The 26797-nt window shown below is 34.8% G+C and overlaps 2 protein-coding genes across 2 annotated transcripts; both read left to right on the top strand.

Annotated features, from left to right (window-relative positions):
• Positions 1–2601: 2601 nt before the first annotated feature.
• LOC137829192 (SKP1-like protein 14) lies at positions 2602–3018 on the top strand. Its single transcript, XM_068635989.1, has one exon. The coding sequence runs from the start codon at positions 2602–2604 to the stop codon at positions 3016–3018; it is 417 nt and encodes a 138-aa protein (XP_068492090.1).
• Positions 3019–17923: 14905 nt separating this feature from the next.
• On the top strand, positions 17924–18901 carry LOC137829191 (uncharacterized). The gene has a single exon (XM_068635988.1). The coding sequence runs from the start codon at positions 17924–17926 to the stop codon at positions 18899–18901; it is 978 nt and encodes a 325-aa protein (XP_068492089.1).
• The last annotated feature ends 7896 nt before the right edge of the window (positions 18902–26797 follow it).

The raw sequence follows: 26797 nt of genomic DNA, 5'->3' as shown, positions 1-26797 counted from the left end.
TCCTAATGTAGTTGAACCGCTCAACGATGAAGAAGAACAACAAATTAATGATCATGAAGTTAACAATGAACCTGTAGTAGAACAACCACAAGAAATAGTATTAAGAAGAAGATCTCAAAGAGAAAGAAAGTCTTCTATTTCGAATGATTATGTGGTTTATCTACAAGAGTCAGAAAATGACTTAGGTATTGATAATGATCCAGTTTCATTTTCAGACGCCATCAATGATGATAATTATGATAAGTGGTTAGATGCCATGAAAGATGAGCTTAAATCAATGACACAGAATGATGTATGGGACCTTATAGAATTGCCAGAAGGATGCAAGAGAGTCGGGTGTAAATGGGTCTTTAAGGCCCAACTTGTTGCCAAAGGTTTTACTCAAAAGGATGGCATTGATTCTAAGAAAGATTCCTTTAGAATTATCATGGCATTAGTAGCTCATTATGATCTTGAGTTGCATCAGATGGATGTCAAAACTGCCTTTCTGAATGGGGATTTAGAAGAGGATGTTTATATGGACCAACCAATGGGGTTCATTGAAGAAGGAAAGGAACACATGATGTGTAAACTTAAGAAATCAATATACGGGCTTAAATAGGCTTCTAGGCAATGGTATCTTAAGTTCAATGATATTATTGTGTCCTTTGGGTTTAAGGAAAACATCGTTGATCAGTGTATATACCTGAAGGTCAGTGGGAGCAAGTTTATATTCCTGATTCTGTATGTTGATGATTGCAACTAATGATCTTGGTCTATTAAGTGAGACTAAGAAGTTTCTCTCTAATAACTTTGAGATGAAAGATATGGGTGAGGCATACTATGTGATAGGAATTGAAATATTTCGTGACAGATCACAAGGACTGTTAGGTTTGTCTCAGAAAACATATATTAATAAAGTTTTAGAGAGATTCAGAATGGATAAATGTTCGACATCTCCTGTTCCAATACAGAAAGGAGACAAATTTAGTCTCATGCAATGTTCAAAGAATGATTTGGAACGGAAACAGATGGAGAATATACCTTATGCATCTATTGTTAAGAGTTTAATGTATGCTCAAACTTGTACACGACCAGATATTAGTTTTGCAGTTGGTATGCTTGGAAGATACCAGAGTAATCCGGGATTGGATCATTGGAAAGCTGCAAAGAAAGTTTTAAGATACTTGCAAGGAACGAAGGATCACATGCTTACTTATAAAAGATTTGATCATCTTGAGGTGATTGGATATACAGATTCAGATTTTGCTGGCTGTGTGGATACACGAAAGTCTACATTTGGTTATGTGTATCTTTTAGCTGGAGGAGCGATTTCATGGAAAAGTGCGAAGCAGACAGTCATTGTTGCATCCACCATTGAGGCTGAATTTGTGGCATGCTTTGAGGCCACAGTTCAGGCTAATTGGTTGCGGAATTTTGTTTCAGGACTTGAAATTGTTGACAGTATTGCCAAGCCGCTGAGAATTTATTGTGATACCTCCGCATCCGTCTTCTTTTCTAAAAACGACAAGTATTCCAAAGGTGCTAAACATATGGAATTGAAATACTTTGCCGTTAAAGAAGAAGTTCAGAAACATAGAGTGTCAATAGAACATATTAACACTGATCTTATGATTGCTGACCCTTTAACAAAAGGGTTACCGCCCAAAACATTTACTGGTCATGTTGTAAATATGGGCATTATGTCTACTAGTGAATGATGAATGTTGTTATTAATGCTTATTTAACACTCTGACCTCATTGATAAATAAAGTTTCTGAAATTTATGTTTTCTACTTTATGTATATGCATGTAAATTATGTTGTGGAAAACAAATTATGTTGTTATTGATGAATAATGACATTATGTTGAACCTATTATGAATTTTTCACTATAAAGTCATATTAAGGAGAAAGAATGATATAGTAGTACATGGAAGGAAATGTGTTTATTGAAATGAGATGTAACCGTCATGACTATTATTATTTTTGTATCCTTGATTTTGATTAATGATAGAACCAATTTATGTAAGCCATTTAAATGCGCATTTATGTAATTATTAAATCATGAAAGTATCATAACTCATATGAGTCAAGTGGGAGAATGTAAGAAATTATGTAAATTAATTTCTATAAAGTGACTCACATGACTTAGAGTTTGGGCTTTGGGCCCAAATATGATTTAATAATAATAATAGAATAAAGGGCTCATTGGTTAACGTGAGTAATATATATCTAATGATATACCTAATGAAAACTACATCTGATGGAGATTGGGAACTAAAGGATATAGGGTTCTGTCTCTGCAAATAATAGTTGTCTCACTGATAACCATCACATAAGTGTGTGACAAGAACGAAATTGCTAAGAGATAGATTGGGCCAAAGGAGATAAAGTAACTGCTCAATTAGGATCACTCACGGATCAAGGTAAGTACCTATTCCTTCTTGATTATATGATTGTGTGAGAATCATGATATGAAATATCTATATGTGAACATTATTGTATGTGTTCAATTTACGTTTGTTCTTGTTTTAACTTACAATTATGCTAAGGAAAGTAGAGGAAGAAGAATCGAAGGCAGTAAAAAAAGGTTAAACTGGTAACATCAGATGGAGTGACTATGGAAGTGGAAATTTCAATTGTAAAAGAGATGGAGACTATTCAAGCTTTCATCAACGCCCTTGATACTGACGATTCAGTCATCTTTCCCCTTCCCACAGTCTCCAGCCACATTCTGAGTCGAATCATGGAGTTGATATTAAAGGAATATGATCAAGAATTGGTGAAGAGACTTAGTCATGAAGAGTTGAAGGAAATTTGTATGGTTGCCAACTATCTTAACATGAAGACTCTTCTCCATCTCACTGCCTCCGCCATCGCCAACCTTATTCAGAATAAGAGTGTTGAGTTTGTTAGACACTTTTTTAATATACTCATGAATGGGTATTCCAAGATGTTGATGAAGATTGAGTTGAATGCTTCCATATTCTATAATTACAAGTATCAATTTAGATATTTTTCATTTATTTGTGATTAACATATTGTTAATTTTGTAAGATTTTCTTTTAATTCTTATATTGTAAATGATTTTTTATGAGAGATTCAAATTTATTATAACAAAATTGTCAATGTTTTTTTTTTTTTAATTTGTCCTATTAATTTCTATTTCACAAGTCTACAATTATAAAGGACAGATTAGGCATATTAATTTATAAATGATATACCTGTTTTCCACTTGAATTTATTTTTATAAATTAAACATGTAATAACTTAAATTAGACTCATATTTTCAACTTTAAATATAATCAACATATATGATTTTCTAAACAAAAATCATGAACATTATATGTATATGTAATTTTATATCCGTGCATGTTTTAATTTATAAAAAGGTGTAATTTAAAATATTATATTTATAGATATATTTTAATAAATTAATTAATTAAAGTCGTCCAATCTAGGTATCGGATGTCTATATTTGATGGTAATGTTGTTTATGGCTCTACAATCCGTACACATCCTCCATGACCCATCCTTTTTGGGGACAAGTATCACGGGCATAACACATGGACTCAAACTCTCTTGCACCCACCCCTTAGTCATTAAATCCTCAACTTCTTGTTGAATTTCTTTACTCTCGGTTGGGTTCGCTCTATATGCCGGTCTATTTGGTAAAGAAGCGTCGGGAATAAAATCAATTTGTTGTTCAATTCCTCTTAGAGGTGGTAAGCCTATAGGAGAATCTTGAAACACATCATGAAATTCCTTTACCAAATCATCCAAGCAAGTAGAATGAACCTTATCCGTTCCACACTCAAGGGTCCTAGGCATAGCTAAAAAGATAGGCTTTTGGGATACTATTACCTTGTTGACCTCTTGGCTAGTCATTAGAAGACTCTTTTTTGAACTCTTTTTATCTTTTTCATTCTCTCTTTTTTGCTTCATTTTAAGTTGGTCCTCATGGACTTCTTTTGAAGAGAGAGATTTTAAAATGACCTTGTGCCCATGGAAGTCAAAAGACAGTTTGTTGGTAAAGCCATCATGAAAAACTTTTCTATCAAATTGCCATGGCCTACCTAGTAAAATATGTGTAGCTTCCATAGGTACAACATCACACAAGACCTCATCCTTATATTTACCAATAGAAAATCTAATGAGGACTTGTTTATTTACAACTATTTCCCCAACCTCACTTAACCATTGCAATTTATAGGGCTTTGCATGAGAGATAGTAGGCAATGCTAGTTTGTCTACCACTCTTGTGCTAGCCACATTAGCACAACTACCCTCATCCGCTATTAAAGAACATAACTTGTCATTAATGAGACACCTTGTATGAAAAATATTTTCTCTTTGTGTTTCATCAAAAGGTTTTGAAAGTTGACCAAGCATGCGTCTCACTACTAACAAGTCACCTTCATGTGGATTTTCGCTCTCATACTCACTTGGAGACCTAGGAGGTGTGGAAGATCTAGAGCTTGCGGATTCATGTTCACTCACCACTTCCCCATTAGCATTTATCATCATATTTCTTTTAGAAGGACAATTAGCCGCTATTTGACCATATCCTAAACATTTAAAACACTTTTTACTTGAGGATTTGGTTGGTGATTTATGATTAGAAGTGGAAGGCTTAGAATCCTTAGCTTTAGAAGATGAATCTTTAGAAGGAAACTTTGAAAAAGATTTTTTTTTTCAAAGAGTTTTTGTAGTAACCATCATGAGTAGAATTTTGGAAAGCCATTTTTCTTGCAATTTGATTTTCAACCTTGATGGCAAGGTGAACTAAAGTTTGTAAAGATGAGTACTCTTGAAGTTCTACAACATCTTGTATGTCCCTTCTAAGACCACTTATAAATCTAGCAATCTTTGCTTCCTCACTTTCATCCAAATTTATTTTAAGCATAAGCGTCTCTAATTCATTAAAATAACTATCCACACTTAGCGCGTGCCTTGGTGATGCCGTTGGAGCTTCAACATTAGGTCTTTCCTAAAGTGTGGTGGAACAAACCTAGCGCGCATACATTCTTTTAAAGCATCCCAGGAGTCCACGTGAGGCCTCCTTCTAAGTCCAATGTCCATGAGTGTCTTATGCCACCATTGTAAAGCATACTCTAAAAATTCTATAGTGGCTAGATGTACCCTTTGGTCTTCTTTGATCTTATACACATAAAAATTTGCTCACATTTTTCTTTCCACCCCAAGTACACATTAAGATCTCCTTCACCACTAAAGCTAGGTAATTTTACATAGGGTAAGTAAAGTTTTTCTTCATGGTGCCTCCTTTCTTCATGGTGCCTCCTTTCTTCATGGTGCCTTCTTTCTCTATGATGATGATGGTGGTGTTGGCGGGTTTGGTGGTACCTTTTTCCATTCGAATCTTCTTCATGGCCGAGATGATTAGAAACACTTCTTGAAGGACTTGTATGTGAATGGCGCCTTCCATGTATAAAATTGTGGGATGTGGCATGATTTTCTTCAAGCCTTTGCAACATTGCTTCTAATTGTCTTATAGCGTCATCCTTTTGTGCAATGGTCTTTTTGGCATCCTTCAATTCACCTTTAATGTATGCTTTTGGTGTAGAATTAGACTTGGATGAACCACTACTTGAATAATGCTCCATTTTAATAACAAAACAGTACACAAATGAACAAACAATTAAGAGAAAACAAAGTTAGTAAAACAAGTGAAAATGACAAAGATGCTTGCGGTTTGTGAACAAAATTTGCACTCAATTCACTCCAAAAAGAATTCAATTCTCTTCCAAGCTAATCTTGTGGTTTGGTGATTCTCAAGTGAAATATGTCAAAGCACTCACCCACTTTATCCAAAAGCATCCACCACAAAACTTAAAGAACAATAAAAGACAATCAAGAAAAGGACAAAAACAAGAAAGACTATTACAAAAGGAATTGGAGATTTATGACAAAACTTAGAAATTATGTGACAAGCAAGAAAAGGCACACAATAAGACTCAAAAAATACTCACTAAACTTGTAATCAAAGAAGAAAGCAAACTTCAAAACTTGTCAAAGTAAATGGATCAAAAGTTCCACAATGTAGAAAACAATTTGCCAATCACTATGAATCCAACTTTGAGATGAAATGTAATGTGCAAAAAGAGAGATAAGATGCAAGTACCAAACTGTTTTTATTCTTTTTTTTAAAAAAAAAACAGAATTGTTCTGTTTTAGGTACTGTTTTGCATTTGTAATTTTTTTTTTATACTATATGGAACTTAGGTAGTGAAAGAACCATAATATGCATCATTTGTAAATGTAAACATCAATCAATTTGCAGAACTTTAAAGATGGATTCACTACAATCGATCACTTGAAATCAAATGTTTGGAGCCTCAAATCACAAATACTAAAACAAATTGAAGAGAAGAACCCCTTCCAAAATCACAAACAAGCAAGTATAGGAAATATTTGGACTCCTAGAACACTAGAAACATATGACTCAAAGCAAATGGGTAAAATCAATGAAAAGGCACAACTAAAACACATTCAAACTGAAAAAAAGCATGAATATACTGTGCTGGAAAATAGATTACACTAATTATAGGTGCTGCAGAAAAAAAAAATTGCCCATACAAAAGTATCTATTCAACTCACAATCAACAATTTCATGCCCATGGCTCTAGATACCACATGATGTGATTTCATTTGAACCTTTGATTATTTTGGGATGAGTTGACATTGGTTTCATAGTATTCAAGATACTTTCAAGAATAGGATCAAGTTCTAAAAGGCAATTGAAAGAGTTTCTAAAACAACAAAACAAAGGTTCATACTCAAAATGCAAGATTTATGACTTGTAATGCAAGAAATGAATATAGCATGAATGGACAACTCTAAAACAGCAAGTAAACCCCAAGAACTACTCAAGAACAGTTCAAGAAACACAAGAACAGTGCCAAGAATAGAAAATTAACGCAGCATACAAGGATCTACCGATTGAAACAAGCTAAACACAAAACCCATGGAAAGGAACTTGAAAACAACAAGATTATCACATGTAATTTGATACCAAAATGGAACAAAGCAAGAACAACAAGGAAACAACCAAACTGCACTGATTAAAGGAGAAATAAAGTGCAGAAAATGAAAGGGAAAACAACAAAGCACAGATTGCACCGAATGGAATAGAAAACACAAGCAAGAAACACAAGAATGGAAGAAAACGGAAGATGGAAAGAGTGACTTATGTGGTTGTAGACTAAGGGGGGATCTTCACACCACTTGGAGGATGTTTTGCTCCAAGATGAGTGGTGGTGCCGCCACTTGAGAGTCCCAAGAGCTCACAAGATGAGACTAAAGAGAGAAGAAGAGTCAAGACTCACAACTTTCTTTAAAATTCACTAGAATTTCATTACTTTCAATTTCAACTTGTTTTACAATGAGGCAAGACTCTCCTTTTATAAGGTGAGAGATGACCGACCCTCTAGGTAAGGAAGGAAGGAAATACTCCTTCTAGTTCCTTCTATGAACAAAAGGGCGCCTAACTAGGCCAAATGGTGACCTTTCTAGTTAATTCTAAGTAACTAGTGACTAAAAATGCCTTTACATGCATAGTTTCTTTTGTTTTCCTTTTTAGGCACTTCCCTAAGGCTATCATATCCTATTTACAATTTAATACAAGAGATATTACAAGGAGAGATTTTATTTGGCAATCTCTTCTCAATGATCTAGCCATGCTCCTAGTGATTCTTTGATTGGAGTGGGCTTGAGCTTGGGCTTATCCATGATTTTGGCCTTCTTCTTCTTGAATGTTGGCCTCCTTTTCATCTTGATTTGCATCACTAGGATAAGCTTTAAATGGCTTCTCAACCCCATAAAACCGGCTCATGAGGTTAAGGTTTGCACCCACTTATATACAATGAAATGTCATCATCTTTAGTCGATGTGGGATTTCCAACCACTACAAAAAAAAATCACTTTTAGCAACCACTAAATTCGGTCGCTAAAAGTACTAAAATACGTCACTAATCATATCTGCGACCGAAACAGTCACCAAATAAAGATGGAAGCGAAAACCCTAGTCGCAAAGCATTTAGCGACCGAATTATAAATTGGTCGCAAATTTGCGACCGAAATTTCGGTGGCTGAATCGGTTGCAGAAAATTTGGTCACCAAAATTTAGTAACTAAATTAGCGACCACCATTTTCAGGGGCAGAATCGGTCGCAAAAAATTTGGTTACCAAAATTCCGTAACCAAGTTAGTGACCACCATTTTCGATGGCTAAATCGATGACTGAAATAGAAGGTGTTAGCGACCCCTATTTTCGATCGCTAATAATTAATTACTATTTTTGATCGCTAATAATTAATTAAAAAAATATTGTGGTGGCTAATTCGGTAACTAAATAGAGACTCCCATTGCGACTGATATGATTTCGGTGACTAAATAGAGACTCTTATAACGACCGATTTTATTTCGGTGGCTAAATACTTTTTTTATTAAATTAGTTCAATCTAACCTAACTTTTTTTTTTCTAAAACAATAGCTAACTTACTTTCAATAATGTAAAGATAAATTAGATTAAAACTATTTTTAAAGTGAATTTTCAACTCACTAGTTAAATAAACTATTCTAATAAAAAAATCAACCAATTTGGTCTCTCTTAACATCTATCTAGTTACGAAAATTATAAAAATGGAAATTTTAAAAGCGTCTTGAGTTAAATTAGAGGTAGAATTTTAACTTATTCTCAATGTAAATTCAAAATTTGATAAATATTTTAGCTATACATAGAGTCTATATGAAAATATAAGATTTATTTTTATAAAATATATAATTCAAAAAGTGAAGAGAATGCAAATTTCCTCTCTTTGTATTCTAATTTAAATGGTCTTCCAAATTAACACATGCACACTTAGAATAAAACATGCTAAATAAAAAAAGTATTAAATTAAAATATGATATATACACTCTGAATAAACCAAAACAAGTGTATCCATCAAATAATAGCTTGTGTTTTTTAAGCCAAAGCCAACACAAATCATAATAAATCAAGCCTAAGCCTTCATTTCTCAATTGAACACTTCTCACTTGTATATAAATAATTAAATAAATAAAAATTTAACATTCCCCATCTTGTAATCTCAACTGCACACTTGTAACCTTCCCCATCTTCAACATCTTCTTCTTGCACGTTATCTTTTAGAAAGATACAAACTATTTTCATTTGGTTGACAGTGATAAATCTACCATGAGGCTTGTAATGCTTAGTACTTGCCAACATAGTAGATGGCTTTGTCTGGTTGTTCCTATTAGATAGCCATCTACTGTACATGGAACTCTGCAGCTGTGTGGCCTCCACCCTAAAATTATATCAATACTGTACCAGTATGGGCGAGGCCGAACCCTGATCTCCCTACTCGAGACTCAAGTGGTTGACCGAGACCTGGTCAACCTAATCAAGATCGAGGGAAAGCTGGCCGGGACCTGAGAGACTTGGCCGAGATGACGAGGCCGACGACCTACCTGGTCGAGACCTTAGAAGACTTGGCCGAGACGATCGAGACCATAGAAATCTGGCCGAGGGCCGACACATACCAGGTAAACTTGGCCGACGGTGATGGAAGAGGCCCAAGCACAAGCCCACATGCAAGCCCACCAAAGGGTAGATTTGGGCCAACCATAGAGTTATGGCCAAGAGGATCCAAGAAGACGTTCTTTTACATGTTCAAATGCCATAAACTCTAGTGTAGAGTAGACTTTAATTTCTTGTCAAAATTAGCATAGGAACTTTATTTGTAATTTTCTTAGAATTAATTTTGGCACCTAAAACACCAACCTAGGTAAACTTAGAGTTTCTAAAAAAACCTCTAAATTTACCAAGGCCGGTCTAGAAAGCCCATGGAGGGGGTGAGCATAAAAACTAGACACACCCCTCCCCATGTGCTCATTTGTGCACCCATGTGCCATGTGCACCCATGTGCTTCACATTTACATTTCATTTGGCTAGCATTAGGGTTGCATTATGGTCCTCCTTAGCCTATAAAAGGAGGAGCCTACACCTTGTATTTTCAAGTTTAATTGAGTAAGGTTATGCTGCCATTTTTGTGCACAAGCTTTACTTCTCCTAGAAATCTAGGCTCTAAACTTCAATCCTTTCACCTTCTCCCTTGAGCTGGCCGAACCACTCAAACACCATACTCATCATGCACCTACAAGGCCAACACAACTCCTAGGAGGGTCTTGATCTTCTCACCCATTGCTTCCGCACCTTATTTTCTACTTTGATTCAAGAAGAACACATGAAATGCCATCATTTGGTATCATGAGCTTTTGGTTCTTCAAGATGAGTAGCTTGGTCTTTTAAATTTTCAGTTCTTCTTTATTTCATATTGTCATTTAAATTCCATACTTGTCTTTCTGTTTTTTACATTTTAATTTGTTCTTGGTGTGCTTTGTGGAAGATCCAACCGAAGCACTCTTGTTCATTTGATCTTGAACAAGTTCTTGTGCAATTTGTGATAGGATTCCATACACCTTTGTGTTGCTATTTTGTTTTAGGCTTTGAGTCTTTATTGCTTTCATTATTTTGCTTCATATTATGCTTTGAGTCTTTAATTTTCTGAATCTATACATGTTTTGTCAAGTCATGTTCATCCATATTGTCAACAATTCATAGTAGTCCTTTTATTTGGCTTAATTGTTTCTTGATTTTGGGTCTCTTTATTTGCTTGAATCTGCTGTTCTTTGCTCCTTTGGTGCCTTTTAATTTTTAGTTTGAGTTCATATTGTGTTTAGATCATACACAATTCTATTTCACAAATTTCCATTGTGTCTAAACTTTGGTATCTTGCTGTTTTTGTTTCCAGTTTTCAGATTCCCCTGTTTTCACCTTCTCTGTTTTGGCTGTTTTAACCCAGAAAAATATTTCCACCCATAGGAAAATTCTGATTTTCTGGAAAATGCAAGTTTAAAGTGTTATAGAAAAGACAAAAAAAAATTAGGTCAAAAGAAGCAACAGAAAAAAAATGATAAATCTTTTAAGATCAGAGTGCAAATCTGAAGCGCTCCAGCTGGCATAACCGAACACCAATTTTGCAAAATTTATTAAAAACAAATGGTGCATCCGTTTTGAGTGAATCCAAAGCCAGATTTTAGATAAGATCCTGAATATCTTGCATAACAAATTTCAGAGCCAAATTCCAAAAATACAGATCAGCATAAATCGGGGAACAAACACGTTTTCTGGCCCACAACATTTTCCAGTGGTGCTGTTTTTTTTATTTGGTCATCTAATCTAGTGCTTTTCTTTAGGAATTCTTTTGTGTGCCAACCTTTAATTGAGTACCTTTATTTGTTTTCTTTACTTAATTGACTCTCTTTCTAGTTGTCACAATCTAAATCCTTTTGGTGGTACTGTTTTATTCAATTAAATTTGTTTCTTGCTTTTGTTCTTTGACCTCTAATTTGGGTGCTGGAATTTAATTCTTCTTTGGTGCTTATGTGAATGGGAACATGATTTGGTTAAGGTTTAGCCCTTTGCTAGGTGCTGGAAATTGGAGGATTAAAGGCCACCATTCTAAGGAGAAGACAAGGCCAAAGCCGAAACAAGCATTCTTGAGAAAACACTACAAACACTTGGAAGATCAACAAGCAAAGACAACAAGGAAGTGCACTAACCAAAAGAGGATCAACAAAGGGAGTTCTCTTATTTCCTTTGCAACTTGGTTTATTGTTAATTACCTTGTTAATTACGTTTAGACGGTGAGTGTGTCTTCAAGGGCTCAAAGTGTCCAAGAAGCCTCAACTAGGGCCGAATAGTATAGCATTCTTGATTAGTAATTGTTACTTGTTTGTAATTGCCTTTTCTTTTGCTTAGTTAGTGACGCTTTGCATGGTTATTTTTGTTAAGTTTGTGTTAAACCGACTAGCTTTGTTGATCAGTAGCTTGCATTGTTTTCTTTCATTGAAAATTTGATTTCTCAACTTAATTGTGTTCTAAGTGGTTTACTAAGAGAAAGTTTTGTGTGAAGACATTGAGGGATAGTTTTTGGCTAAGGCAAAGGCTTGGTATTTAAGTAGTCCTTTGTGACTCACCTCCCTTACCTGGAAAACTACCTTCTTTGACTTTCCTAAGTTTTCTCAAGGTAAAATACTTGTATACACAAAGCTTTAGCCATGTCTTTTTCTTCTCATTCTACAAAGTCTACTGGAAGTGAATTAAAATCTTTAAAAACTCTTTTGAAAGAAGTTTCACAAACTGTGCAATCAATTGCTTATAGACAATTGGAGAGTGAGACTAAACTTAATGTTTTGACTAAAGCAAAGGATGAGAAGTCTCACATTCTAAAAACATTACCTTCTCATGCATATATCTCTAAAGATCATGATTCTTTTGGGGAGGGAAGCATTAGAGTAAATGATTATTATCAAGCACCCCCTAGAAGACATAGAAGAGATAGAAAAGAACAAGAAAACCCAAGAGGGGTTAGGGTAGACCAACCCCATTTCCATGGAAAAGAAAATATAGAAGCATGCGTAGATTGGGAAATGAGGGTAGAAAAATTGTTTGCTTCCCATAAAGAAAGAAAGGAAAGAAAAACACAAAAGAAGAGAGGGGAAGTCGAAAGGGAAGCTAAAGAAAAAGAAGAAAAAGAAAAGCATGAGAAGACCCTTGAAGAACAAAAGGCGTGGGAGAAGAGTGTTCCTTCCCACAAGGTCATTCAACAAGACCAAAGATTTAAAAATACCTTTGAAAATATGTGTCTTGTTGAACAACCTCAAAGCCTTACCTTTTGTAAAGGAACACTTGCAAGCCTAAGTGAAAAAGAAGAGTCTTTAAAAGAAGCTTGCATAGATAAAAATGAAATAGATTATTTCTCATATGTGCTAGGATATCACCAAGTGAATGTCAAGTTTTTTATAAGCATCTACAAAAACAATTTTTTATGTGAAGTAGTGCCTAAAGAAACTTGTCATGTCTTATTGAGACAACCATTGCAAAGTGTACAAATCCTTATAAACAATGGTTGTCACAACGAGACTATCCTTACACATAAGAGAAAAAGTCTTCATGAAGGAGAACTCATGGGACAAATTAGAGTTGATAAAACTCTAGAGCTTTTAAAAGGAAAACTTTTGTCCCCCATGAGAAAATAAGTTCAAAGACATTACCTTAGGTACAATTCTTGTTTTCAAACTACGCCCAAGGCAATGTCTCATAAACTCTATACTCCTTCACCTTTTGCAAATGATCCTTGGGAAGATATAAATTTCATATTAAAACTCCCTAGGACAACAAAAGGTTGTGATTCAATCTTCATGGTTATGGATAAACTCTTCTCTAGAGAAGTGATACATCTTCATGGTTTATCTTCAAGCATAGTGTTGAATAGAGTTCCAAATTACGCAAACCATGATTTGAGGATTTCCTTTGGAAAACTTGCAACTAAATTGCACACTTTAAATTCTTATCATCCTCAAACGCATGGTCAAAATATATTTGAAAATCTAGCTCTTTCTACTATGCCTAGAATAATCATGAAGTGCACACACAACTCTAGAGGTGAGCAAACATACCATAAAGTAGTTCACAAAACTACTTATATTTCTACTTTTAAAGTTATGTGTGGGTTCAATCATCTTTCTCCTTTTAAGTTGTTACCATCTTCTATAGGATTTATGCCTAAAGAGAAAGTAACCACAAATGAACATTTTAAAATACATAAGATGATTAGAGACCACACACAACCATTAAAAGAGAAACTTTGTCCAAGGTTGCCAAAAGCAAAAGAAAAACAAAAATGGCAACCTAGTAAAATTAATTTGCAAACTAACACCTATGCCTTATTTGATTATTTCTATAGGTGGACGTTTGATCCAGGAGGACAAGCTTTGGCGAAGCAAAAGGTTGCTATCCGAGATCAAGTCTGTAGATCTGAGGATAGATCTTCTCAAGAAGGAGGAGATGATGGACACCATCCAGCCACATCCTTTCCCCTAGCCATGAAGAAGAAGAAGCAATGGATTTGAGGACAAATCCTTTTCAAGAGGGAGGGGATGATGGAAGAGGCCCAAGCACAAGCCCACATGCAAGCCCACCAAAGGGTAGATTTGGGCCAACCATAGAGTTATGGCCAAGAGGATCCAAGAAGACGTTCTTTTACATGTTCAAATGCCATAAACTCTAGTGTAGAGTAGACTTTAATTTCTTGTCAAAATTAGCATAGGAACTTTATTTGTAATTTTCTTAGAATTAATTTTGGCACCTAAAACACCAACCTAGGTAAACTTAGAGTTTCTAAAAAAACCTCTAAATTTACCAAGGCCGGTCTAGAAAGCCCATGGAGGGGGTGAGCATAAAAACTAGACACACCCCTCCCCATGTGCTCATTTGTGCACCCATGTGCCATGTGCACCCATGTGCTTCACATTTACATTTCATTTGGCTAGCATTAGGGTTGCATTATGGTCCTCCTTAGCCTATAAAAGGAGGAACCTACACCTTGTATTTTCAAGTTTAATTGAGTAAGGTTATGCTGCCATTTTTGTGCACAAGCTTTACTTCTCCTAGAAATCTAGGCTCTAAACTTCAATCCTTTCACCTTCTCCCTTGAGCTGGCCGAACCACTCAAACACCATACTCATCATGCACCTACAAGGCCAACACAACTCCTAGGAGGGTCTTGATCATCTCACCCATTGCTTCCGCACCTTATTTTCTACTTTGATTCAAGAAGAACACATGAAATGCCATCAGACGGTCGACCCCTATTGCCATTAACGCTCAAACCAAGGTCAGTGAAGTTAATCCATCATTAAGAATTAGGTAATACAATCCTAAGCGGTATCCACTCTGATAAGCGGGCCCAACAAGATAGACCCATTAGAATAATATAAATAGCACGCATCCCAAGGAGTAAGGTATCTCATTTATTACTGTTCACCTACCTTAGAGCTGACCATCCGCTTTACTGACTTGAGCGTCGGAGTGCCTTCGCAGGTACCCCCACCATTCGGTGTTCACCCGAGACCGAGTGCCGAAGGAGAAGTAGAAGGATGAGAAGAATCCCAGCTCATCACCCAATCACCTGACCGAGCGAAGGAAGGAGAAGAAGACTTCAATAGTTCTCTAGGTCCCATCTCCCTAGTAGGAACAATTGGCGCCCACCGTGGGGCCGAGGGAAAGTAGCTGAAGGAAAAAAGTAGATGGTCTCAACCAGAAGCATGGAGAGAATGACCGAAGCCGACCAGACGATGTTGCTGTTGTCTCTCTAGAGAGAGATGGCCGAGATGCGAAGGAAGACCGAAGAAGTTGCTCAGAAAAACGAGCAGGAGCTGCAAGTTTTCCGTAGGGAGAATGAAGAGATGAAAAAGAAGTTGGGAGAGGGAGGACCTTCTGTCATACCGACGAACGTTGTCGGCAAGTCCTACACCTCTCCCCCCAACCCAGACGTGGCCGAGGGGATGAGAGGCCGACCCCCTTCCCGCGAGACCGAGATGGGCGACGAGTCCTGCCTAATCAGGTCCACTCGAACGACCCTGACGACCGCCTCGACCCACTGACATCCCTTTACCAACACCATCATTGAAGTCCCACTGCCTGAGAAGTGGAAGGGTTTCAACCGAGACCGATATGACGGGTCGACCGACCCGGACGAGCATATGGACGCCTACACCACCCATATGAGTCTCTACACCGCAGATGACGCTGTGTTATGTGGAGTGTTTCCCACATCCTTGAAGGGAGCATCCCTTAGTTGGTTCACCAAGCTCTCACCCAACTCCATCGACAGCTTTGCCACGCTCGTAGCAAAGTTCGAGACCTAGTTTGCGACCAGCCGGCCGCACCACCTGGCCTTCATCGCCCTGGTAGGCATCCGCCAGGAGAAGGGAGAGTCGCTGGGAACCTTTTTTGATAGGTTCAGTAAGGTGGCAATGAGCATCTGGAATCTGAGCCCGGACGTTGCCATGCACCACATGCTGACGGCCTTGCGTCCGAGGCCCTTTGCCGACAACCTGTGCATGCAGCCGGCCGACAGCCTGGACGAGCTGAGAAAGAGAGATGCTAAGTACATGCAGCTGGAAGAGCTAAGAGAATTTCGCAACCAGGCCCGTGCCGAGGCTGGTGGGGAGAAAAACAAAGAAGAGAATGACTGCCAGGGGCGGCCGAGTCAACGAAACGACCGACGCCGAGATAACCGAGACCAGCCAATCCGGTTCTCAAGATACACACCCCTAACGACCGAGAGGGGGAGGATTCTGGACGAGGCCCTCAACACCGAGTTGATCCCTGCTCCAAGGAAGGTGGCCAGCCCGAATAATGCCGACCGGAGAAAGTAGTGTCGGTATCACCAAAACATCAGACACTCGACCGTGGAGTGTCAAACCCTTAAGGATAAGATCGAGGAACTTAAACAGGTTAGGCATCTCTGTCGATTCGTCAGGAATGGCCGAGACCCACCCCACCGGGCGGATCTGTTAGAATGGATGGCTTTAAACTAGAGGGGGGGGTGAATTGTTTAAAGAGGATTTTCGCAAACTTTTAAAACAAGAATGAAATTATCTCAAGAAACAATTTATAAGAAATTCAGTTTGCCAAAACAGGAATCAAAAACAGCAGTACCAGAAAAACAATCGGTTGTTTATACCAGCAAACAACAAACAAAACTGAATTTAAAGAGTTAGGGATAAAGAGATTGCACACAGATGTTTATATTGGTTCACTCCAAATCCAGAGCTACATCCAGTCTTCTCAGAAACCCTGAGGAAATCCACTAAGCAATCACACCTTGATCACTTACACCACAACCAAGAAAGTGACCTTGAACACCTCAAGACATACACTCTTCTTGGCCAACACAACAACACTAAGATTGCTGATCTTGATCCCCTCAAGAACACACAACCAATCTCAGCATACACAAACGAAACTTGTTTCACAAAGTACAAGGATTACACTTGTTACTACAGAAGATAATTTGAAATCAATACAAGCAGAATCCTATTCCACACACTTTGATCAATCACAAACTCTAAGCAATCTCAGCTCTTTGAAAAACTCAAAAACTCTTTTCAAAATCTTGTAAAAGATTATTGTTACTCAAATATGTTTTTATGAATTTATTCAAAGATGTTGTTTGTTATCAAATCTTAACAAACTCTTAAATTGCATTAAAAGATTGGTCAAAGCATTTAATGTCTGGAGCGTAAGCAGTTAAATCATTTAAAGCTCAGTCAAAGATAAAACAGTTTTTCTGTTATGGTCCCAAAACAGTTTTTCTGTTATGGTCCCAAAACAGTTTTTCTGTTATGGTCCCAAAACAGTTTTTTTTATTATGGTCTCAAAACAAACAATCGGTTGTTTCCTCGAATCAATCGGTTGTTTTGGTTTTAACAGCTCAACCATTTGAAAATCAGTTTTCAATATTTTCTCAAAACATGTAAGTATAAACAACCAGTTGTTTCGACAAAACAATCGGTTGTTTCGACAAAACAATCGGTTGTTTCGATAAAACAATCGGTTGTTTTAACTTAGTTTGAAAAATATTTTACTTTCACAAAGATTGAGAATGCCTATGCTTTAGATTCGATCAAAAGGTGGATTACAACACTCAAACTACCCCACAACTAAACTGAACCAGCACAGCAACAGCAAGCACAGCCAAGGCTTCAACATCCTTCAAAAGGTTTGGATTCTTCAAAGCTTGAACACCACTTGGTTCAACAGGATCCACCCAGGCGGACGAGGTCACCTCAACACGGCCGTAACGACCGAGATAACAGAGGCAACCGACAACCCGCAAGGGACGATTCCCCCGAAGGGACGACCCCCCCAGGGAGGCCGATAGGAGAGGTAACCGAGAGGTTATCAACACTATAGTCGGCGGCTTCGCTGGGGGAGGAAGCACGAACAACGCCCGGAAGAAGTACCTCCGGGCGGTACACCAGGTAAACACAGTGGCATTCCGACCGAGGATGCCACCCATCACGTTCACGGACGAGGACTTTAAGGGCGTGGACTATCGCCAGCAGGATGACCCGATGGTGATAGCGGTCGATATAGACCGATTCACCATACGGAAGACCCTTGTGGACCAGGGAAGTTCGGTAGACATCCTCTACTGGAAAACTTTTAAGGCTATGAGGATAGCCGAGGCCGAGATGATGCCATACGACGATCACATAGTAGGATTCTCTGGCGAGAGGATGGGTACCAAGGGTTACCTTGAGTTGTACACCACCTTGGGAGAGGAGAAGAGCACCAGGACCATCAAAATCCGATACCTGGTCATCGACGCCAACACCTCCTACAACATCCTCCTCGACCGACCCTCCATCAACCGGCTGAAGGCCATTGTATCAACCACTCACCTCGCAATGAAGTTCCCTTCGAGGACAGGGGATATTCTCACGGTCCACGTAGACCAGAAAGAAGCACGAGAGTGCTACGCCGAGAGCCTCCGGGTGGAACCTTTAAGGAGTGATACCTCTCCCCTCAAGGTGAGAAAGTCCTACCGAAAGGACCGCTCCCCCAGGAAGGAACGACCGAGGAAGATCGAACCGATCGTGGCATTGGTAGACCTCGATCCCCGGGCGACCGAGGACAGGCTGGAGGCGAGAGAGGAGCTAAGGAGAGTTCCCCTCCTCGACGAAGAGCACAACACGACTGTAGGAACATCCTTGGCAGCGGCCGAGGCCGAGACCATTCATGCCGCGCTGAAAAAGAATATAGACATGTTCGCATGGACGCCGTCCGACATGCCGGGGGTGAGCCCGAATGTCATCACCCATCGATTGTCAATATTCAAAGAGGCCCGCCCAATCTCCCAAAAGAAGAGGGACTTGGTCGACAAAAAGCGACTCGCGGCGAAGGAGGAGGCCGACAAGCTTCTGTCGGACGGGTTCATAAGGGAGACCCGATACACGACATTTTCTTTATTTATCCTCAAATAAACTCAATTTCCTTTATTTATCATTTTCTTGTTTTAAAATGGTTTGAAGAAAATACTTAATACAAATCTTATTTTATCATACTAGGTTTTCTCTTGGAAAAATATTATTTAAAAACATATAAAGGTTAAAAGTTTAATTTATATTAAATATATAAAATAGAATATTAACTATTTTATTTATTTATAAAATTCATAATTTTTGTTTTCACTTTCTATTTTGTTTTATCTTTTTTTAAAAGTTATTATTGTTAGAAAAGATGGCTTTAAACTAGAGGGAGTGAATTGTTTAAAAGGGTTTTCGCAAATATTTCAAAAACTAGAATGAATTTATCTCAGGAACCAAATGATTCAGTAATTCAGTTAGCCAAAACAGCAAGCAAAAGCTATAGACCAGAAAAAACAATCAGTTGTTTGTAGAAACAATCAGTTGTTTGTAGAAACAATCAGTTGTTTATACCAGTAAACAACAAACAAACTGAATTTAAAGAGTTAGAGATAGAGAGATTGTACACATTTGTTTATACTGGTTCACTCCAAATCCAGAGCTACATCCAGTCTTCTCAGAAACCCTCAGGATATCCACTAAGCAATCACCACTTGATCACTTACACAACAACCAAGAGAATGACCTTGAACACCTTAAGAAACACACTCTCCTTGGCCAACACTAAGATTGCTGATCTTGAACACCTCAAGAACACACAGCCAATCTCAGCAAACACAGAAACGAAATTGTTCAACAGAGTACAAGGATTACACTTGTTACAGAAGATAATCTGAAATCAATACAAGCAGAATCCTATTCCAGCACTTTGATCAATCACAAACAACTTAGCAATCTCAACACTTTGAAAAACTCTCTTAGAAAAACTTTGTCAAAGATTCTTAAATCTTAAATCTGTTTTTCTGAATATATTCAAAGATGTAGTTTGTTATCAAATTTTAACAAACTCTTAAATTGCATTAAAAGATTGGTCAAAGCATTTAATGTCTGGAGCGTAAACAGTTAAATCATTTAAAGCTCAGTCAAAGAAAATAGTTTTTCTGTTATGGTCCCAAAACAAACAATCAGTTGTTTCCTCGAATCAATCGGTTGTTTTGGTACTTAACAGTTTAACCATTCAAAACAATTTTCAAACTTTTTCTCAAAACACCTAAGTACAAACAATCGGTTGTTTCGACAAAACAATCGATTGTTTTTACTTAGTTTGAAATCATTTTGTTTTCACAAAGATTGAGAATGCTAATGCTTTAGATTTAATCATAGGGTGGATTACAACATATAAACTACCCCAGAACAAAGCTTAAACCAGCACAGCAACATCAAGCACAACAGAGGCTTCAACATCCTTCAAAAGATTTGGATTCTTCAAAGCTTGAACACCACTTGGTTCAACAATTATTTCACAATCAAATAGTATTGGTAAGGAAGATTTTTTTTATAAAGAAATTCTCCTCATATTGTACTAGTTTGATTGAGATAAATCATTAATTATAATATCTTTGTTGAGTCTTTAAAGAGAAATCTATCACTTAAATTCGACTATACTCATTTTTTTCAAAAAGTTTGACTCATTAACTAAAATATTTTAAAAAAAAATAAATTAGTAAAAATTTCTCTATATTTTGTTTATATCTATATAAACCTTTATATATAAAAATGTTTGAATAAAATAGATTTGTATACTTAATTTTGGAATGTACATATTTCAAAAAATAAAATAATTTAATTTTAACCTAAAAGAAACTCAATTCCCTTTATTTATCATTTTCTTATTTTAAAAATGGTTTGAAAAAAATACTTAATACATATATTATTTTATCATACTAGGTTTTCTCTTGAAAAAAATTTATTTTAAAATATATAAAGGTTAAAAGTTTAATTTATATTAAATATATAAGTTAGAATATTAACTATTTTATTTATTTACAAAATTCATAATTTTTGTTTTCATTTTTCTGTTTTGTTTTATCTTATTTTAAAATTTATTATTTCACAATCAAATAGTAATGTAAGAAAGATTTTTTATATATAGAAATTCTTTACCTAATTCATATTGCAATAGTCTGAATGGTTATCAAGACAAATCATTAACTATAATATCATCTTTGAATCTTTCAAGTGAAATCTATCAAGAAAATTCGATTATATTCATTTTTTTTTAGTACAAAGTGATAATATTCAAAGAATAAGATATACAGAAAACAAGACTTATGCTTTGAGTTTTTTACCGATTGCATGCAGACACATACAACATCTAGTTCTTGATCAATTGATCAAATTTCACTATCTAGTTAATACTACAAGTAACATGAGTATTTTGAACCTCATTAACTTTTTGCTAAAAACTCAAGTACTATTTGAACAACAATCACTATTGGCTTAAAACATTAAGTATATTTATAACCCAATCACTTATAATATTGAGTATTATTTGGATGCAGTCACTCTTAATTAAAATAGAGTATATTTTGGACAATAACCAAACCTGTCTAAAACCAAAAGGTTTACAAAGAAACTAATCTAAAAGATCATTAGATTGCTCAATAGAAGAAATGTTATGTCTTATGACAGACAAAATTTGATTTACTCTTTCAGGTTTCTCTTGAATACAAATAATGTGTTTTCTTTCAACTACAACGACTAAGGATGAATTAAGATCTTAAGCTCTTTGTTGTTGTAAGACTTTCATCAATCTTTCTTCTTTAATAAAATCTTATATATATATATATATATATATGACACATTAAATACTCTTAACTTAACATTAAATAAATATAGTTTTTTTTTTACAATACTTATATAACTTGACAAAGCTTTATAGACTTAGTAACTCCCTAACACTAATATCCACTTTTCCAAATAAATTATTTACATTTTACTAAAAAAATCTTGATATTTAAAATTTTAATATATATGTTCTGCATTCAAAATATTGTTCGCTTTGAAGGTCGGTATTCCGTCACGGTTTTATCCTTAAAAGACATCTTCATGGATTAAGGGAGGAAGGTGCATTTAAATTGTCATTGACCTCAACTCGTAAGCGATGTAGAACTATACATTAACCGTACCGAAATAATATGTAATTACAATTATATTATCTCGTATATTTAATTTATATAATAATTATATTTATCTCATATAAAAATTTCAAAATGAGGTATAACAGTTATGCACTAATGAAAGTATATGTGATGGCAGCTGGAATGGGTATTGTTGTGGGTTGTAGGGGCTGCCTGCTAGGAAGGGGCCACTATTTGTAGTAGGTATTTATATTGAACTTGCTGAAGTGTGATGCAGCTGTTGAGGTGCCAAAGCTGGGTTCAGTAATTTCTGGTTTGAACCTTGGTTTTGTCGTGAAAAGTGAGGTAAAGGGTAATCATGTGAATGGTATGGGGTTTTTGAAATTTTGGACATTGTTTTTAAAAGCAATGTGCTGGTTTTTGGAGGTGTATTGCTTTGGGAATTAAGGTGCAAGAATGCTTTAGTGCTCTCAAGCTTACGTGGTGCTGCTGTGTGCTCTAATTGCTTTTGGAGTGGAAAGTAGAATGGTTGAGGCCGAAAACTAACACATTTTCAATTATCTTAATGGTGGAAGCCAGCTTGTCCGTGGAGCTGATTTCAATACTTGAGTGCTACCTAAAGCTGTGAAGCTTTAAGAGGTAACTGTCGAAGCAGGGAAGTCTTGGAGGAGTGAATTGGAAAAGAGAAAATTGTATTTGAAGAGTGGAGCTGCACCAAACTTGACACCAGCAGTTCAACAGCTGGACCTTGATGGTTTCAAGGTGGTGCTTTGGTGTGATGTCTGGGGTAGGATGAGACTACCTCATGTAATATGGGATGGTTCAAGGTGTCAAGGTGTGTGAAGAGTTGACCCCGTATGGTTGTTGTGGAGAAGTGGGTTGTGTTCCATGCTGCTGTGTTGTGAAAGTGGATATGTTTATGTTCTATTATATGTGTTGTGTCCCCTATTTTCACATAGAAGCTTACACTTGGGTAGTTGTTTTATACCTTGTTTATAAGTTCAGTAATATTCAGATAACAAATGTGAAATGTATAATTAAAAAACATTTTAAATAAATTTGGCATTGCATGCTTAAAAAAATCTAAAATATACATTAAAAAACACTTATTACATAAAAAAAAGTAAAAGAGATATGTAAGTTCTATTTTGTAAGATATTTTATTGATATTAAATACTTTTAATAATAAAAAGTATATTATCTTATATATTTCCAAAATAATATGCATTATAGAATGAAAAAAAAATTCTATGGATCAATAATAAAACAAAATACTCTAAAAATTAAAAATAAAAATTCACATAAAAAACTATATTTTTGTGTTAATAATTGAATAAAAATATTTACAATGTTATTTAATTATAATTATATTATCTCATATAATAATTTTAATATATATATATATATATGTTTATTGTATTAAAAGTAAACAAGTATATGCAAGTTTTATTTATTTTACCATATTTTTTTTATAGAAATTCAATAAGAAGTATTTGATGAGATATTTTATTAATATTAAACACCTTTAATAATTAAACATATGATATTATCTCATATTTCAAATAATAATATGCATTATAGAATGAATAAAATTCTTTTAAAAAAATCACAGAAAAAATTAACTTTTACATTAGTAATTTAATAAATAATATCTTCATTTATAATTTTATTTAATTATAACTATATTATCCTAATATATATATATATATATATATATATATATATATATATATATGTTATTTCATGTGATACATGTTAGCAAAATCTAAAGTATATGCACTATGTGTTAAAGTACAACAACTTATGCTATTAATTAAGAAAGATTTGATAACATATTTTATTAGTATTAAATACCTTTAACGATGAAAAATATGATATTGTCTTATATATCTAGAAAATAATATATATTATTTAGGACTTTTCACACAAAACAATAATTTTTGTGTTAATAATTCAACAAACAATATTTCTAATATTATTTAATTATAATTATATTATCTCATGTAATATATATATATATATATATATATTCTTTGTTAAAAATGAAATTTATAATTAAAAACATTAAAATAAATCTTACAGATCAATGTTAACAAAATCTAAACTTGCACATTTATGTACTAATACTACAAAAAAAAAGTGTATATTGTGGCGGTTATTTGTGTATAAACTGGCGTTTATAACTGCCACAATATTCGCAAAGGGGTTTTCACGAAGGCTTAACGTGAGGAGTTTTCGACCAGGATTTCATTAGGGTTCGACGTAGAGAGAAAGGAGGAGAGAGGGAAAAGTCACAAATGAGGTTTTCAAAAACAACATTAGGGTTCCTGAATAGTGAAACCAAATTTAAAAAAAAATAATTAGAAATAATAAGGCGGATAATTGTGGCGGTTCAAACTGACATATTCTTAAGGGTAATTGTGGCAGTTAGTTAAATTTCATATTATACGAAAATTTGTGACAGTTATTAATAACCGTCATATTAAAACTACCACTTTATACATAATTTCTTGTAGTGTAAGAGTAAAAACCACATATGTAACTTTTATTTGTTTAATCTTGAACACATTTGTCATGAAGAGACTTAGTCATGAAGAGTTGAAGGAAATTTGTATGATTGCCAACTATCTTAACATGAAGACTCTTCTCCATCTCACTGCCTCCGCCATCCCCAACCTTATTCAGAATAAGAGTGTTGAGTTTGTTAGACACACTTTTTTAATATAATTAACGATTTTACACCAGAGGAAGAGGCTCAGCCTCGCAAAACTCATGAATGGGCATTCCAAGATGTTGATGAAGATTGAGTTGAATGCTTCCATATTCTATAATTACAAGTATCAATTCAGATATTTTATATATATATATATATATATATATATATATATTTTCATTTACTTGTGATTAACATATTCTTAATCTTGTAAGATTGTCTTTTAATTCTTATATTATAAATGATTTTTTATGAGAGATTCAAATTTATCATAACAAAATTGTCAAATGTTTTTTTTTTTCTATTAATTTCTATTTTACAAGTCTCCAATTATGAAGGACAGATTAGACATATTAATTAATAAATTATATACCTATCTTCTCACTTCAATTTATTTTTAATAGATTAAATGTGTAATAACTTAAATTAGACTTGTATTTTCAGCTTTAAACATAATCAACATATATGATTTTCTAAACAAAAATTATAAACATTGATATGCATATGTAATTTTATATCTGTACATGTTTTAATTTATAAAAAATGTGTAATTTTAAAATATTATATTTATAGATATATTTTAATTAATTAATTTATAAAATGTTATTCTTAGAGATATATCAAACATTTCGTTTCTACTATTTATTCTTCGAACAATCGTAAGAAAATGACTTCAAAACTTCTTCTAATTACTTACTTTTCACATTTTCTATATTACTTTTAGCTAGATCTTCCTATTTAATCAATTCCATTTCATAGGATAAAAAGAAGTCATCCACGTGTTGATCCATGCACGGATCTAGAATGCCATTGAGTACGCTTAAAAGAATAATGAATTAAATGATAAAGTCAGTAACTAACTAATTTGTTGAAGATATGTAATACCTTAGAAAATACATCTAACTATTAGAATACAAGTTCTACCGATTTTTATACAGAATTGAAGTTCTTCAAAACATTCTTAATACATGATTAGAACTCATAGAAATACAAATATTAACAATATAAAGTTCAAAACAGGTTCAAAACTACCTCTTAAATCTCTCTGACACCTGTATGATCATATACTCGTCTACGTAGTACAATCATTGCAGCTCACAACACAACAAGAAAAGTAAGGGTAAGCTAATGAAAAGAAATTCCATAACATATTTAATTCATGCAAAAAGAATTAATTAAACTAATCATTTATAAATATTTTTTTTTAAATGTTGTCTTATAAAATTTCAATACCAATTTCATCATGCATATAGACCACATATGGATCTATTTTCAATCACAATCATTGGATTTTATTTCAATCCCAATCATTGGATTTTATTTCAATCCCAATCATTGGATTTTACTTCAATCCCATTGACTGCACATGAATCCATCTTCTGGAAGACTCATTAAGTATGCCCTTACTAACATCTAATCCATACATCAAGGATCAGAGTAAGTTCAAACATCCAATATCGAGTATCTACAACGAGACTCAATGTGTATGAACTCGCTCATCAACTTCTCACCACCTGATATTTTAGTCTACATGACTTATATCATCAGTGAAGTGAAGCTAGAAGATCTCTGTTAAACATAGGTTTTTCATACTTAATGTACCATCAAACAATAACCCATACATTATTCCAAATGTATGACATCAATTTCATACAATTTTCATTCATATATAATACATATCATTCAATCACATAACATTCAAGAACTTTTCGAACATAAAAAATAATATTTAACTTCCAAACTTCCAAACTATCAAAATATAATATTTATATATGTTGACACAACATAAAATCAAACAATTTTATCAAATAACATCCATGCAAGAGAATTTGAAACTTGGGACCACGTCCCCTCCATATTATTGAAAGTTAAAGTTATCTTCCCTTACCTGAAATTCCATTGATGGAAATTTTACCTCAGGAGAACCACTTCAAAATTTAAGAACCTAGAGCAAGTTATCCAAATATTACCAAATTTTAGTATGAGGTTAATCAAGTTGAGAGAAACACTTTTCTAACTGGCCCCACTAAGATTGATGACTAAATCGTAAAGAAAAACAAAGAATAAGGGATCTTTAGAGTAAAAGTGAACTTATTCTGTTTGAAAATATGATATGGTAGAAATGTACCTTGACTCCTCAGCTACAACATGACGTGATGA

Source organism: Phaseolus vulgaris, chromosome 7 (genome assembly GCF_000499845.2).
Source record: "Phaseolus vulgaris cultivar G19833 chromosome 7, P. vulgaris v2.0, whole genome shotgun sequence".
Lineage (NCBI taxonomy): Eukaryota > Viridiplantae > Streptophyta > Magnoliopsida > Fabales > Fabaceae > Phaseolus > Phaseolus vulgaris.
The sequence above is the reverse complement of the archived record's forward strand: the minus strand, read 5'-3'. Positions and strand labels throughout refer to the sequence as shown.

Excerpts from the sequence above, each read along its gene's own strand:
- LOC137829191 (XM_068635988.1), top strand. The coding sequence starts at position 17,924 with ATGCCACCCATCACGTTCACGGACGAGGACTTTAAGGGCGTGGACTAT.
- LOC137829192 (XM_068635989.1), top strand. The coding sequence starts at position 2,602 with ATGGAAGTGGAAATTTCAATTGTAAAAGAGATGGAGACTATTCAAGCT.